The sequence below is a fragment of the Pelodiscus sinensis genome, chromosome 1 (genome assembly GCF_052426305.1).
Source record: "Pelodiscus sinensis isolate ZL-2025 chromosome 1, ASM5242630v1, whole genome shotgun sequence".
Taxonomy (NCBI): domain Eukaryota; kingdom Metazoa; phylum Chordata; order Testudines; family Trionychidae; genus Pelodiscus; species Pelodiscus sinensis.
Window position 1 is genome coordinate 57,755,693 of NC_143052.1, and position 16,895 is coordinate 57,772,587.

The 16,895-nt window shown below is 41.1% G+C and overlaps 1 protein-coding gene across 5 annotated transcripts in view; it reads right to left on the bottom strand.

Moving 5' to 3' along the window:
* SCAF11 (SR-related CTD associated factor 11) overlaps positions 1-16,895 on the bottom strand; it is a 75,534-nt gene that overhangs the window by 46,387 nt on the left and 12,252 nt on the right. For 4 of the 5 annotated variants that reach the window (XM_089779478.1, XM_075930482.2, XM_006126486.3 and 1 more), the window contains exons 2-4: positions 10,903-10,957; positions 4,116-4,196; positions 1,795-1,955 (exon numbers count right to left, since the gene is read on the bottom strand). In XM_089779478.1, the coding sequence (XP_089635604.1) occupies positions 1,795-1,955; positions 4,116-4,176 (222 nt within the window). In that variant the 5' untranslated portion in view covers positions 4,177-4,196; positions 10,903-10,957. The remainder of the gene's footprint in view (positions 1-1,794; positions 1,956-4,115; positions 4,197-10,902; positions 10,958-16,895) is intronic. The other variant, XM_089779473.1, reaches the window with a different exon arrangement.

A 16,895-nucleotide genomic window follows, 5' to 3' on the forward strand; every position in this document is an offset into this window, starting at 1 on the left:
ATACCTTTGCTGGGTATCTCACCACCACATTTTACAAAGTAGTTTTAAATTATATTTATATAATTACATGGGCTGAAGGGATTCTAAGCCCCAGAGAAGAAAGGAATCTTCATGAAGTTATTTGACATTTCCCCTCCAAGCCCCACTCATCTTCAGCCATGATGGAACAATCAGGCAAGTCCTTTAAGCAACTAACAAAACCTACATAGCATATGAGCAAACTGAAAAGTACATCTTCGTCTATCTTAGGCTTTGTCTTCACTGCGAGCTCTTTCAGCAGAAAATATGCTGAGGGACTCATTAGCATAAGCCGTGATCTCATTCACATATTTTCTGCCATTTCTTTTTGCGCAAGGGGGTTTTGCACAAAAAGCAGCAGTGTGGACAAGGGTTTTTTGCGCAAAACCCTGTTTTGTGCAAGATCCTTATGTCTGTTTGGAAACTTGTGCAAAACAGGGGGTTTTGCGCAATCCTTCCCCATCTACACTGCTTCTTTTTGCGCAAAAGCCCCTTGCACAAAAAGAAACAGCAGAAAATATGCAAATGAGACCAGAACTTATGCTAATAAGTCCCTCAGCATATTTTCTGCTGAAAGAGCTCGCAGTGAAGACAAAGCCTAAGATAATTAGACTGTAACCGGTTTGGGGCCAAAACCAGCATTTATTATGCTTCTGTAAGGTACCTAACACAATGGAGGCCTCAATCCTTATCAGGACTTGTAAATAATATCTATATACAGTAAATGAAGGCAACAACAATAAGAAAAGCTATTACAGAAGAAAACAAAAATGGCAACGATTTTATTTTTAAAATATATGATTAGTAAAACATGCTTTTAAAAAAAATCTCATTTACTCTAGCAAAGAGGACTGTAGAGAGGAAAATTCTCAGGTTGGTATGGTACTGAAAGAGATAAGCTTAACACTAACTCAAAAGGACAATATTTTTTGAAGAAAACATTTTATATACACACACGCATGCGCGCATGGAACCCAAGACGGTAATAGACAAAATGAACAATCCTCTGCTTTTACCTCCTTTCAATGGAAGCTCAGTTTGACAGCCTTGGAAAAATAATAGTTTTGCTGCAGTGGATTCAGTTTTTTAGGAAGTGTACACTAGATACCAAATTAAAAATCGTGGAAAAGAAATGTAAGGACAGAAGTTTTCCCACTTACTTTAGAACGCAAATAAAACCTAATAAACAATTACGGTCAGAAATTGCAGTTATGATTTTAATATTTCATGTCAATTCCTAATACGACCACAATGAAAGATCTAGAGGAAGCAATATTTCTTAATAAATTTCTGAAGTGAAGCATCAATCTGAAGAGTTAGAAGAATCAATGCTCCATTGTGTAGATACCGTACAGACACCTATGAAACAATGTCTCTGTCCAGAAAGGCTTACAATATAAGATAATGGAAGTATAAATGGTGGAGTGGGATGCAAACACTTTTTGTATAATTAGCAGCCTCAAACATAAAATGGTAATTATCCTCATCTCCCATTCGAAATATCCATAATTAACTATTCGCTATTTTCCCGTGGACATTACAAGAGGCTGGAGATCTTGAGAAAGAAAAATTAAGGTCTCACACTATTCAAACAGTGGAGAAAGCTACTTAGCATTAATTATAAACAGACTAATTTAAATAATTTTGAAAAACTGAATCCAGTTACAACAAATTCACAGATTTTAATTGTCAAAGGTGATCAGTTACAACCAGTTATTTTTCCTATTAAAGGTATCAGAAACAGAGAATGTATTACATCTTTGTTCTCAAACTTACTTCAGCCCATTTAAGAATACAGGTCATGCAGAAGAAGTGTCTGCAGTTTTCAGGAAATCCAACCTCCTGTTCTAAAAAGCAGTTTAAACAGATTGGGCACCTGTCAGCTTCATCATATAACACAGTAGGAAGACAGGAACAGCCTTCTTCATTCTCTTCACCTGTTATTAACATTGACACTTTCAATTATTTTTCATTTCTGGAACAAAGTTATATTTGAATACAACCGTTTGAGAGAAAAATGAGTGTGCTAACTCTTAACTGTACTGATTCCTCCAACTTAACTGATTGCTCTGATTTAATAGCTAGTATTTTGTGTACCAGGCAACAAATCACTTAATTATAGTAAAGAGCAGAGTAGCAAGTTGATTATGTTTCAGGTGTTATTTAGTCAAAGCTGTTGACCAAAGCATTGATGTTAATAATGGAATTTTAACTTGAATGGAAAAAAAACTGAAGAGCCTGGTAATCATATAACCCTTACCAGTATTTTCCATTCAAAGGAATGGAAGTTAGCTCTACATTAATTTAAATATATATATATAAACAAACACAGGGATGGTAGGCTAAATTATTGAACAAATCTAGCCTTATTTTATTTGCAATAAGAACATAAGAACGGCCGTACTGGGTAAGACCAAAGGTCCTTCTAGCCCAGTATCCTGTCTACCGACAGTGGCCAACACCAGGTGCCCCAGAGAGGGTGGACCAAAGACAATGATCAAGCGATTTGTCTCCTGCCATCTCTCTTCAGCCTCTGACAAACAGAGGCCAAGGACGCCATTTTATCCCCTGGCTAATAGCCTTTTATGGACCTAACCCCCATGAAATTATCTAGCTTCTCTTTAAACTCTATTATAGTCCTAGCCTCCTCTGGCAAGGAGTTCCACAGGTTGACTACATGCTGTGTGAAGAAGAACTTTCTTTTATTCGTTTTAAACCCATTAAATGCTACCCATTAATTTCATTTGGTGATCTCTAATTCTTCTATTTAGGGAACTAATAAATAACTTTTCTTTATCAGCCCTCTCCATACCACTCATGATTTTATAGACCTCTATCTCCTTTTATAGACCTCAGTCTCCTTTTTTCTAAACTGAAAAGTCCCAGTCGCTTTAACCTCTCCTCATATGGGACCCGTTCCAAACCCCTAATCATTTTAGTTGCCCTTTTCTGAACCCTTTCCAAGGCCAAAATATCTTTTTTGAGGTGAGGAGACCACATCTGTACACAGTATTCCAGACGTGGGCGTACCATAGTTTTATACAGGGGCAGTAAGATATTCTGGGTCTTATTTTCTATCCCTTTCCTAATAATTCCTAGCATCCTATTTGCCTTTTTGACCGCCGCTGCACACTGCGTGGAAGTTTTCAGAGAACTGTCCACGATAACTCCAAGATCCCTTTCCTGATTTGTCGTAGCCAAATTAGCCCCCATCATACTGTACATATAGTTGGGGTTATTTTTCCCAATGTGCATTACTTTACACTTATCCACATTAAATTTCATTTGCCATTTTGCTGCCCAATCACTGAGTTTGGTGAGATCATCTTGGAGTCCCTCACAGTCTGCTTCTGTCTTGACTATCCTAAATGTCTAATGAAAAAAAAGTTCCCCTTTAAACTCCCCCCCCCACCTCACATGCTTGTGAGGTCTGCACATGCTCATTTCATCCTAATTATGTCTGTTCCAATACCTTGTAAATGAACAAAAAAGTCTATCCTTATAGTCTTTTGTACTTTCATTCAAATTAAAATTAGATCTTTGCAAGACTGCCTCATGACCTAGCAAAGTATCTAGTATGCATGTTAAATGCAGCAACATCTAAATTTTGTTAAATCAGAACTTAATTTTCAAATCAAACAAAACTGAATTCAACCCATAGTTCACTACAGTCAGTAAGGACTAGTTCCATGACACAGGTTAACTTTAACATTTTTACAAAATTATTAATTCCTTCACTCAATGTTTCCATATTTTCCCACTCACACAAAATTCAAATACAAATGAAGAGATTTAACTAAAATTTATGATAATTACATTGCTACTAGTTGAAAACACTACTAACCCAGGAGTCGGCCAATCTCTGCCTGAAACTGACAGAAGTCAGGTTGAACTGTTACTGTAAAGTATTTAGGGACTTTCCCAAGCAGAAGAAAAACCAAATTTTGTTAACCAGTGTAAATGTAAAAATTAAATTCTATAACAATAACATATTTTCATGTTTTCCTTTATATTTTAATTTCATATAATTTCAAACACCATCTCTATTATATGACACTACACACAAAGTTAGGTAGATATACAGATGCATAAGTTACCTTCCATATCTTCATGTTTTTGATCCTCAATATCTGAAACACATTTTTTTTTGTTCTTCATCTTTACTTAGGAAATATAACCTGAAAAATAGTAAAGTAGCAATTTAGTTTCTCTTAATATATGTTTATATCCCAATTAAAGTAACCACTATCAACTTTACAAAATAATTTCTATGCTCGCCATTGTTTTATTACATGAAGTTGGAAGCAGAAGTATTTGCCAGGAAGAGATGCAGAATATGAACCATTTAATATTCACATTTTGATCTCAGTGGCTCACCTGACCATCTCAAGTAGGTGACTATATAGTTTAACCACTATAAAACCTAATAAATATCTTTTAATATCAAAATTATATTAAGACTTTACATCCCACCTCAGAGAGAGGAGCGGGGGGGAGAGAAACAGCAGGTCTTGGAAATCATAGACTAGAATAATAGAATCCTAGGGTTGGAAGAGATGTCAGGAGGTCATCGGAGGCCAGCCCCTTGCCTAAAGCAAGATCAACCCCAACTAAATCATCCCAGTCATGGCTTTGTCAAGCCGGGACTTAACCCCTTAACCTCTACCTCCCTAGGTAACCCATTCCAATGCTTTACCACCTTCCTAATGAAAGAGTTTTTCCTAATATCTAACCTAGACCTCCCCTACTGTAACTTGAAACCATTGCTTCTTGTTCTGCCATCACTTAGGTGTACATGGAGGAGTAAAAAGAGATGAAGATGATGATTCAAGTCTGAAAAATAGAAGTGGTAACATAACTACAATGAGAATTAAGAGGCCTTAGAAAGATGTTTTATCCATGTGGAGTTCATAGAATTATAGAACACTAGAACTGAAAGGGACCAAGAGGTCATCAAGTCCAGTCCCCTTCCCTCACAGCAGGATCCAGTACTGTTTAGACCAGGGGTTCTCAAACTTGTGATTCCGTGATCCCCCTCTCCATTGCTGCAACCACCCTCTCAGTTGTTCGCAACCCCCCCCCCCCCGGGGGGGTCAGGACCCACAGTTTGAGAAATGCTGGTCTAGATCATTCCATATAGATGTCTATCTAACCTGCTCTTATGTATCTCCAGAGATGGAGATTCCACAACCTCCCTAGGTAACTTATTCCAATGTTTAACCACCCTGACAATTAGGAATTTTTTCCTAATGCCCAACCTAACCCTTTCTTGCTGCAGTTTAAGCCTATTGCTTATTATCCTATCCTCAGGGGCCAGGAACAATTTTTCTCCCTCCTCCTTTTGACACCCTTTCAGATACCTGAAAACTGCTATCATGTCCCCTCTGTGTCTTCTCCCTTCCAAACTAAAAAAAGCCCAATTCCCTCAATCTTCCTTCAGAGGTCATGTTCTCTAGACCTTTAATCATTTTTGTTGCTCTTCTTTGGACCTTCTCCAATTTCTCCACATCTTTCTTGAAATATGGTGCCCAGAACTGGACACTCCAACTGAGGCCTAATCAGCACAAAATAGAGTGGAAGAACGACTTCTCGTGTCTCGCTCACAACATTCCTGTTAATGTATCCCAGAAGCATGTTTGCTTTTTTTGCAAAAAAATGTTGACAATGTTGACTCATATTTAGCTTGTGGTCCACTATGAGCCCTAGATACCTTTCTGCAGTTCCTAGACAGCCGCTTCTGTATGTGAGACGCAGATTGTTCCTTCCTAAGTGGAGTACTTTGCATTTGTCCTTATTAAATTTCATCCTATTTACCTCAGACCATTTCTCCAGTTTGTCCAGATCATTTTGAATTATGACCCTATCCTCCAAAGCAGTTGCAACCCCTCCCAGCTTCATATCATCTGCCAAGCTGAAAGTGTTGTCTTGATATCCAGAAAGAAATATGAATGAGGCAGGCTGAAATATGAGATTCAAGACAGGTCAGAAGTACAGGTATAGATTTGACAGTCACAGCATAGATGACGCAGTAGACACAATCACCCAGAGGGGAAAAGGTGTTAACTGAAAAAAAGGAAAGGCTAGGGGGTCTTTGAGACCTACCTTTCATTCAGTCAGACTGCACTGATGTGACACTATGTAAGAAGCAAACAGGTTTGAAAGATGGTCTATCCATTGAATCAGGAGCTAAATCTATCTCAATTCTCCTTAGTTGAGGATGGAAGAGTCTCATCCTATTTACCTTGATCTCTGACAGCTGACTCGGATATATGATGCTTAGGCTTCAGGAGTATTTAATTGGTGTATAAACTTCCAGGCTTAAGTTGCAACCTGAGCTTTAGAACTCTCCAACCTTGCAGGGTTCTGGAATACAGGATGCAGCCCAAGCCCAAAGTCTATACTGCAAGTGAACATTCCTGCCAAGAGTGTCTAACTGACATAGCCAGACCTCACTTTCCTTGTAGTTTCTCTAAGGCCACTGGCTGTAACATGATAGCATTCCGTTTTCTGGACTCTTCATCATTATTCATACTGCTTACTACTGAGGTGAGAAGCATTGCTGTCAATGGAGTTGCATAGAACCCTTTAATCGGCTACTTCAGGCCACTAAGGTACGTCTACACAGCAGTGTTATTTTGGAATAACGAACATTTTCTGAAATAACAAAGTGTGCATCTACACTACAAGCCTTTATTTCAAAATGTCATTGACTTGGAGGACTTCTTACTCCAACTCATGGCAACCCTCATTTCATGAGAAGTAAGGGAAGTTTAAGTAAGTTTTCCTTTGACTTCCTAAGGTATAGACAGTGCCTAAAGCTGAATTAAGCTATTTCGACTTCAGCTATGCAATTGACGTAGCTGAAGTTGCGTAGCTTAATTCGACTTTAGCCCTGCTGTGTAGACATACCCTAAGAGCTTGCCTGTACAGAGAAATTGACCAGAATAAGCTATTCCAGAATAACTCTCCCTGTGGACACACTTATTTCAGCATAAGGGTTTCCATACAGTGAGCTACTCTGGAATAGCTACCGTAATTTAAATTCACACATTACCTTATTCCATAGCAACATCTTCATGTAGACAAGCCCTAAATCACTGAACATCCAGAGTGTGCTTACAAGGGAGCCTCAGGAATACAATTCAAGACAGTAAAACTGTTACAGGAGTAACTGCTGGGTCTCTTGCTCTCAGAAGAGCACATGAGGAAAGTATTGAGGGGGCTTTCTGGACCACTATGTGAACAACACCTTTTCTTTTTTCCATTTGCTCTCAGGACAGATAGATCATATTGTGAGAAAAGGTGTTTCTAAATATAAAGGAAAAATGTAATTAATGTTGTGTTTTTAATCAACATATGTGACAGCTATTTTCTTTAGTGCCAGAGATATCTGGATTGTTAACATTATGCACTGTGATAAAGTAAATTACCAAAAGTTTGAAAAAGTCTTTGTATTCCAAACCCCTAATTTAATTTCTCTTGTTAAGGTATCTGAAGCGAAACCAGACATCTGCAATTTATATTTTTCAGGACTTCAAGAGGCTGTTAAAATAGAGCATGTGTTATATTTTTTACACATTGTACTTTTCCCTTTATAAAAATGTACAAGTCTAATCAACGCCTCTGAAGTTCTACTTTAAATGCACAATAATTGTGAAATCAAAGTTATATGGTTTCCACAGCAACTATATCTAGCCAGCTGTTCACACCGCTCACATAGTGCTACATTTTCATCCTCTAGTACGAGCATGACTGCCTAGAAAGGAGTACTACAGAAAAAGATTTGGGATCACAAGCATAGTGGATCACAAGCTAACTATGGAGTAAGCAGTCCAACACTGTTGCAAAGAAAGCAAACATTCTGGGATTTATTAGCAGGAATGTTGTAAGCAAGACAGAAGTAATTTTTCCACTCCACTCTACTCTACTACAGTAAGGTCTCAACTGCAACACTGTGTCCCATTCTGGGTGTCACATTTCAGAAAAGAAATGGACTAACTGGAGAAAGTCCAGTGGAGAACAACAAAAATGATTAAAGATCTAGAACTCATGACCTACAAGAAGAGATTGAAAAAAATCGTAGTGTTTTTTTTTTTTTTTAAATCTGCAGACAACTATGAGGGGACATCAGCTTAGCATGCATACAACATCCCTTTTTTGATACACGACGAGGATTCACCACTTAATTTAGTTCACTGCTTAACTAATTGGCTTCCCTGGCTCGAGGCAAGTACTGATGGGAAGTGTTGCAGGTTGACACTCCATAAACTGGACTTCCCTAGTCCAGCAACACACCTGGTCTGGCATGGAACTAGGAGCATTACCAGACTAGGGCGGGCAGACTGGAGTCCAGGCCTGCAGCGCCCTGCTGGGGAGAGTCCCTAGCAGCAGCAGGATTGTTCGGTGCAGTACAGAGCACCAGGCATGGGGCTGCTGGAGAGAACCCCTGGCAGCAGCAAACCTGCTGGGCGGAGCATGGAGTCCCACTCAGGGAGCAGCAAAGCCGTGGGGCAAAATCGGAGCCCTGGGTGACAGCAGAGGTGCAAGAAGAGAGGAAGAAGGGCTGCCAGGAGGAAACATGGAGACCACGGGTACATCAATCTTCTTTGGTCTAGCACTAGTCAAGTCCCAAGGATGCCGGACCAGAGAGGTTCAACCTGTATATGCCTAGACTAGCATGCTCCTCACAGTTTTAAAATACATAATAGGTTGTTACAAAGAAGAGGGAGAAAAAAAATGTTCGTCTTATCCTCTGAGGATAAGACAAGAAACAATACATTTAAACTGCAGCAAAAGCACTTTTGGTTGGACATTAGGAAAAACTTCTTGTTGGGACAGGTAAGCACTGAAATAAATTGCCTATAAAGGCTGCAGAATCTCTGATGATAGAGATTAAGAGCACATTAGACAAACACCCATCAGAGATGGTCTAGATCAGTCTCTCTCAATCAGGAATACATGTTCCCCACAAAATAACTCTAAGTACCCCCAGGGAACATCAACTCATCTAGACATATTCTTAATTTTAACAGGCTACAGGTTGAACCTCTCTAGTTTGGCACTTTAGGAATTTGACTGGTGCCAAGCCAGAGAATTTGCAGAACCATGGGAGGTCAATATTACTAAGCAGCATTACTAACACTTCCACTGCTTACTGAGCTCTTAGAAGATATTTAGGGATAAATTAGAGCTAAGTAATGGCACAGAACACTGAGCCAGGACTGGTGGCTGTACACAAACTTTATGGGACCACAGGAAACTTGGCCACAACCATGATAAGTGGACATCCAGCTAACTAAAATCATGCCAGACATGGGTTGTTGCCAGACGAGAGTGCTAAATTAAAGAGAGGCTCTGCCTGTATAGAAAAACCATTAGCAAAGTCAGTATAAACAAATCATTTAATAGATAACTATTTATTTTTACTGTGCAGTATACTATACACTGTAGTGAAAGTACAATATTTATATTTCAATTGATTTTAACAATGTGAATGGTTAACTGGTGAGCATCACCCTTATTGGGTGATGCTTACCAAATATAGGTAACCAGTGGTCCAGCTGACCTGGAGCAGCCCCCACTCTCCCTCCATTTAAGTAGCAAACAGGTAAAACAATGTTTAAGCAGCTAACTAATTAAATGGGATTTTACATCCCTAATTGATATATTTTATTTATAAATTATATTCTATGGTAAAAAAATGAGAAAGCAAGCATTTTTTCAGTAATAGTGTTCTGTGACATCTTATTTTTATGCCTGATTATGTAGGTTTTTAAGTGAAGTGAAACTTGGAGGTACACATGACTAATCACATTCTTGAAAGGGGCACAGAAGTCTGGCAAGATTGAAAAAAACTGGTTTAAATAATAATTTGTCTTGCTGTGACTGCAGGAAACTGGACTAGATGACCTCAAAATCCCTTCTAGTCCCTAGGATTTCTGTGATCACCATACAACAGTCGACAGAAAATGAAAAATATTGTAATTCTCTGAGAGAGGAGTTTGAAATAGGCATAAAGTAATTAATAGAATGGCAATGGAAGCAACAGCACCAGGGTTAATGTCCCATCTTTCAAAAAAGTGTCTTGATAGGTTTAATAAAAAAAATGGTACTTAAAAGTGGCAATAGCAAAATCTCAAGAGAAGCAGAAAAGTGTAGGTTGACAGGCAAACCCACCTCTCAACTTTCTAGCTTCCAAACATGATTTGCACTAGTACTAATCTCTGAACTCCTGGATTTTGACAGTTGACCCATAATTTCATGGTTTACAGTGACTGAAAGCATGCATTTTGTACCGGTGCTTCCTCTAATTGTCTAATCTATTTTTATTAAGGAGCATTCTGAAGTGTTTTAAGCAGAAACTTCGTCAATGTCAATATACTGCCTAATATAAAAAGAAAGCACAGACTCAAAGAAACCATGGACATCACGGAATTGGAGAGATGGACATAACTTAAAAAATGTAAAAGATCTGTTGATTTTCTCTTTTGGGAACAGAGATTAATTTTTAGAACATTTGTTTTGGAAATTTCCTAGCAGAAAGAACAGTACTGAACGTTATTCTAAAAACAACCACCACCACCATCACCCAGCCACCCACCCAAAAAACAAAAAAATAAAACACATGAACATTTTGATGGACAGAAGCCATAGGACTATACCTGATTCTAAACAGCACTGATAAATTTCTAATCTTATTCCCAATCACAAAGTGACCAACATTTTCAATAACAGAACACAAAATCTCTTTGGTTTTATTTCACTGGAAAATATTAATAAAAAGATATTTCATGAAGAAACTCTGAAAGGCTATTTTTCCTACCTAGTTTTAAAAAAGCGTATATAAGGAACAGAGTAATAACACAGATTTTTAAGAGCTCTTACGTTATGTTAGCATCCGAGGAATCTGGAATGTGTTCAATAGTTGAGTTTTGATAAACTGTGGAAAACAAAGAATTTTAAAAGCAAATTATTATTTTGGGGGGAGATGGGTAAAAGAAAGGACTGACAGAAGATGAAGTACTTGTCTTGCCACAAACCAAATACTCCTTCCAAGAACTGTAAACATTGAGAATGTAAATCTTAAGAATATTTCAGTAGCATGTCTCAGAACTCACTTTATGGCAGTTGTACACCACACCAGCTTTCTAAGTTATTAAAGAAAATCTTTAAGAACTTTTCTGATTTTGCATGCAAATTGTGAATGTCTAATGAGGTTAACAGACATTTGAGAAATTTTGTATTTGAGTTTTAATTGTATCAAATTTTGTTGGCTGCCTCTTGCATGGAACAACACAATATATGTCAGACAAGTGCTGACAGAATATTAAACAAAAAAGGAAACTGGTGTTTGCAAAGAACAACAGCAAAGATGACACTAATACCAAGAGAAATACATTCTAAAAATTTATATTCTCTTTACAAGATAAACATAGAAAATATATAATTTTAGTATAGTAGCAAGGCTATATGAGAAGATGCTTTTTCATGTACTTATAAACTTTCTGCAAAAGCTATCTTTTGGGCATGTAATTCCTTGTTTAATCTCAGTCTAGAGATAAACTGTGGGCACAGTTTGATGAAGTTAGCTATTTTTCAGATAACAAATCATGAATATTTTCCAATTAAGTTTGAACTATTTTAGCATTAAAATAGCAGTTAATAAATTTCAAATTTACAGATGTACAGTATTGGATTTCAAAAGAGAATTCCAGTCCCTTTCTCAATGCAAGACAAATTTCTTTGACATGTCAAATTCTACTTGAAAATAAGGTACCAGGGTACTGTTCCAGATAGGGATGGAATAGTAGTCAATTAACCAATAAGCAAAAGCTTTTCAGTTAATGATACAGACTACATGCATTCCCCCTTCCTCCCGCCAGTAAATTTCTTACCAAGCTGGCCAGCAGCCTGGCTTGCATCAGGTCTGCGACCTACCCCTGCTGTGGCTCTACATTGGGAGCCAGGCAGACAGGCAGCCCAGTTCAGTCCCAGTTCATGCTGGGTCCAGGAGCTTGACCCCCTCTCCTTAAACAGGGTCTGCTGGCACCCCATGCTGCTGGCATGCAAGTGGAGCTGGTTTTTAAAACGGCTCCCCTTGCAAACCAGTTCCCCGCCTGGCACCCTACAGAGGCAGCAGCACAGACTGGCAGAAGGCTCCTTGGGAGTGGGGCCAGAGCACACTGGCTGCTAGCCCCACCCCCGGGAACTATAGAATAATCGAGGAACCAATAAGAATTCACTGAGTTAATCAACTATTATATTAACCAAGTTAACATCCCTAGTTCCAGATGCTTCAGCTATGAGCCCCAACAATACATACATTGAAACATACATATCTACACCTAAGAAATAAAAAGCATTTGTGGTTATTTCTAAGGATGATCTAATACATCTGAAAATATTCACCAGAAAGACCCACTTACATTTTTCTAAAAATTCAAAATGATAAGAGTATGTAAATGGGTTATGGTTTCGGTAAGCGAGTAAGGACAAATTAGAACATCCATAACTTAGTTACATTACATTAAGATTCTGAACAGTACAGATGACAATACAAATTAGGCAGAAGGGATCAGAGTTTGGGTTATTGAAAGTGTCACACTTTTAAGTATCCAAAACTAAAAAATATTATCATAAAGTTGCAATATCATAGAAATAAGATAAAATAAAAAAAATTTGAGGGTGCGTTGGGATGGTCAGACTCATACATCTGAAGGTGCGAAGTGCTGGGGAGACCCCTCCTGCTTCTGCCCGCTGACGCTACTTGGCTGCATCCTGTGCAGGCAGCTACTGTGTGAGCCGGTGACCCTGCACTGCAGCCACACCTGCTACCGCCGCTGTGCCAAGCCTGGCAACGATGGCAGCTGTCATTAGCCTCACAGTGCCACCGCCAAATCCAAACTTCGAGCTCCAGACTTTAGGGTGGGGAAAGGAAACCCACGACTTCAGCCACAGCAAGGAGGTCTGTAACCTGTACCCTACAGTCTAATGTGAGTAGTGGCGATCCTATTAAAATGGGGTCATGATTTACTCCAGTGATCTCCAACCTTTTTACACCCAAGATCACTTTTTAAATCTCAGAACAGGCGAAGATCTACTGCCCCGCTCCTTCCTTGAAGCCCCGTCCTCTCTATTCTCCTCCTGTCCATCACTTGCTATCCCCAGCCCTTACTTACACACTCTGATAAACAGTTTATTTTTAAATTATGCAACATATAAAATTAAAATCACGTGTTTATAGTTATGAAATAAATGGTCTGGTTTTTATTCATGCTATTTAAATCTAAAATGAAGCATTTATAATTATACATTTTGTGGGGTCAGAGTTCTGAGGCTGGGGGCAGGGGAGAGGGAACAAGGTGCTGGGAGGGCAGAGGACAGGGTTCTGCAGCAGGGGACAGAATGCCAGTGGGGACAGGTTTCTGCAGCTAGAGACAGGGTGCCAGTGGGGACAGAGTTCATGGAGTGGGGACGGGAGAGGGGATAGAGTTCTGTAGCCAGGGACAGGGGAGTGGGAGCTGGGAGTGCGGACAGGGAGCGGGGTGCCAGTGGCAGCAGAGAGTCCCCTGCATCTGCCTCCTCCCAGGATTCTCCCCCCTCTACCAGAGGGAAGCCACCACATGCCTCCTCTGGGTTCGACTCCCCACCCCCACCTCACCATAGCGCAGGAAATCCTGCGGGAGCCTGGCCCAGGGGCAACCCTCTCCGCCCCCTCCCCCCCCGGAAGCACGGCCAACCCCTGCAGGCACCTGCCCTGGGGCCAAACCCCTCTCCCACAGCATGGCCTGGCCTGGCCTGGCCTGGTCCCCTCCCCTCCCGCAGCGCGGCCAACCCCCGTGGGCACCTGCCCCAGGGCCAAACCCTCTCTCCCGTGGCGCAGCCAACCCCCTCCCACAGCACGGCCAACACCCACGGGCGCCTGCCCCGGGGCCAAACCCCCCTCCTGTGGTGCGGCCCGACCCGGCCAACCCCCTGCCCACCCTTCCCTCCCGCAGCATGGCCAACCCCTGCGGGCACCTGCTCCGGGGCCAAACCCCCTCTCCTGCGGCGCAGCCAATTCCCTCCCGCATCACGGCCAACCCCCCCCCGGGCGCTTGGCCCGGGCCAAACCTCCCACCTGCGGCACAGCCCGACCCGGCCAACCCCCCGCCCTCTCCTTCCCTCCCACAGTATGGCCAATCCCCGCGGGCACCTGCCCCGGAGCCAAACCCCCTGTCCTGCGGCGCAGCCAACCCCCTCCCACAGCACGGCCAACCCCCGCGGGCACTTGGCCCGGGGCCAAACCCCCCTCCCACAGCACGGCCTGACCTAGCCAACCCCCCGCCCACTCATTCCCTCCCGCAGCATGGCCAACCCCCGCGGGCACCTGCCCCAGGGCCAAACCCCCCTCCCATAGCGTGGCTCGGCCCGGCCCAGCCAACCTCTTCCTCTCCCGCAGCACGGCCAAACCCCGGGGCCGACTCCCGCTCCCGTGGCGCAGGGAAACCCCTGCGCTCAACTCACCCCTCCGGCGCCGGCGGCGCAGGGAATCCACCGCACTCCTCCTCCAGGGAAGACGCCCCGCCTCCCGCCTCCCGCCCCCCTCCCCGCATGCAACAGAGCTGTGGGAGGGGAGCAGCCCATGCTCTTCCAGAACCCCTGGAAGTGACGCGGGCTTCAGACAGGACTTCTGTCCACCCCGCGGGAAGCCGACACTACACTAAAGGTAGGTAGTGGGGCTTCTCGGGAGTGGGGGGAAATAGGGGTGCCTGAACATCTCGCGATCAACTGGTCGAGGCCAGTCGATCACGATCAACGGGTTGGTGACCATGGATTTACTCTGTGGTCATGACCCACTGTTTGAGAACTACCAATCTACACTCAAAACATTCAGCTGTTTGATGCATATAACCAGGTGTGACCAACAATGAATTAATGAAATCTTTAACCATGAAGTTCATTTATATGAAGTGAAAGATCATGGCTGAAGAGGACTTCTCCTCTGGATGCTCCAACTTGATCCAAGGGCTTTCCTACATAATGAATTGCATCAGCTTAACTTAAGCTATGATTTTAAACAGATATTCTTAAACAAGTGCAAAAGGGGCTGTGGAAAAAGAATCTATCTTCCTTGACAATTCCTCTAAAAGGTGCTAATAGTTACATTTGGTTGCTTAAATAAAATTATACATATATTTTACTCCTATTAATCTAAGAACATAAGAATGGTCATAACTGGGTCAGACCAAAAGCCCATCTAGCTCAGTATCCTGTTTTCCAACCGTGGCCAATGCCAGGTGCCCCAGAGGAAATGAAAAGAACAGTAATCACCAAGTGATCCCATCATCAATCACCCATTCCCAACCTCTGATCAAAAATGGCTAGGACACCATTCCTACCCATCCTGGCTAAAAAACATTGATGGACCTAACCTCCATGAATTTATCAAGTTCTTTCCTGAACCCTGTTAAAGTCCTGGTATTCACAACATCCTCTGGCAAGGAGTTCCACAGGTTGACGGTGTGTTGCATAAAGAAATGCTTCCTTCTGTTTGTTTTAAACATGCTATTAATGTCATTTGGTGAACCCTGGTTCTTATGCTATAGGAACAAGTGAATAACTTCCTTATTCACTTTCTCCACACCAGTCATGATTTTGTAGATCTCTATCATATATCCCCATCGCCCCGGTCTGTCTCCTCTTTTCTAAACTGATAAATCCTACTATTTTTAATGTCTCTTCATATGGCAGCCATTCCAAACCCCTAATAATTTTTGTTGCCCTTTTCTGAATTTTTTTCACATACCGAGATATCTTTTTTGAGATGAGGCAACCACATCCACATGCAGTATTTAATATGTGGGTGTACCATAGATTTATACAGCGGTAATAAGGTATTCTCTCTCATTTTTTATCCCTTTTTTAATTATTCCTAACATTATGTTTTATTTTTTGACTGCTGCTGCTGCACATTGAGTGAATGTCTTCAGAGAACTATCCAGAAGGACTCCAAGATCTCTTTAGAGTAGAAATAGCTATTATAGTCCCCATCATTTTGTATGTGTAGTTGGGATTATGTTTTCCAATGTGTGTTACTTTGCATTTATCAACATTAAAATTCATTTGCCATTTCGTTTCCCAGTCAACTAGTAGGGATGTTGATTGGCTGAATAACCTCAATTTAAGTAGTCAATAGAATTTCCACTGACTACTCGATTAGTCAATAAGACTATGTCTAGACTACATTCCTCTCTCGGAAGAAGAATGCAAATGAAGCAGATAAAAAATTCAAATGAAGCACAGGTTTACAAATCTTGCACTTCATTTGCATAACCATATTATTAGGGGTTCTGCAAAATTCTTTCGAGTTTAAAATGGTTCCATGGCCAAATAAAATTGGGAAACACTGCTTTACAGAAACCATGTTGACTTTTTCCCCAAACAAATTATATTCATCTACATGTCCGACAATTCTGTTCTGTAGTTTCAACCAGTTTACCCAGTACTGACATTAGACTTACCAGTCTATAATTGCCAGGATCACCTCTAGATTCCTTCAAAAGATTGGCATCACATTAGCTATCTTCTAGTCATTTGGTACAAAAGATGACTTAAAGGATAGCATACAAACTACAATTACTAGTTCTGCAATTTTACATTTGTGTTTTTCCAGAACTCTGGGGTAAATGCCATCTGATCCTGGTGACCTGTTACTGTTTAATTTATCAATTTGTTCCAAAACCTCCTCTAACAAAACCTCAATCTGGGACAATTCCTCAGATTTGTTATCTAAAAAGAATGGCTCAGGTTTGGGGATGTCCCTAACATCCTCAGCTGTGAAGACCAACACAAAGAAATCATTTCTCCACTATGACTTCCCATCCTTGAGTGCTCCT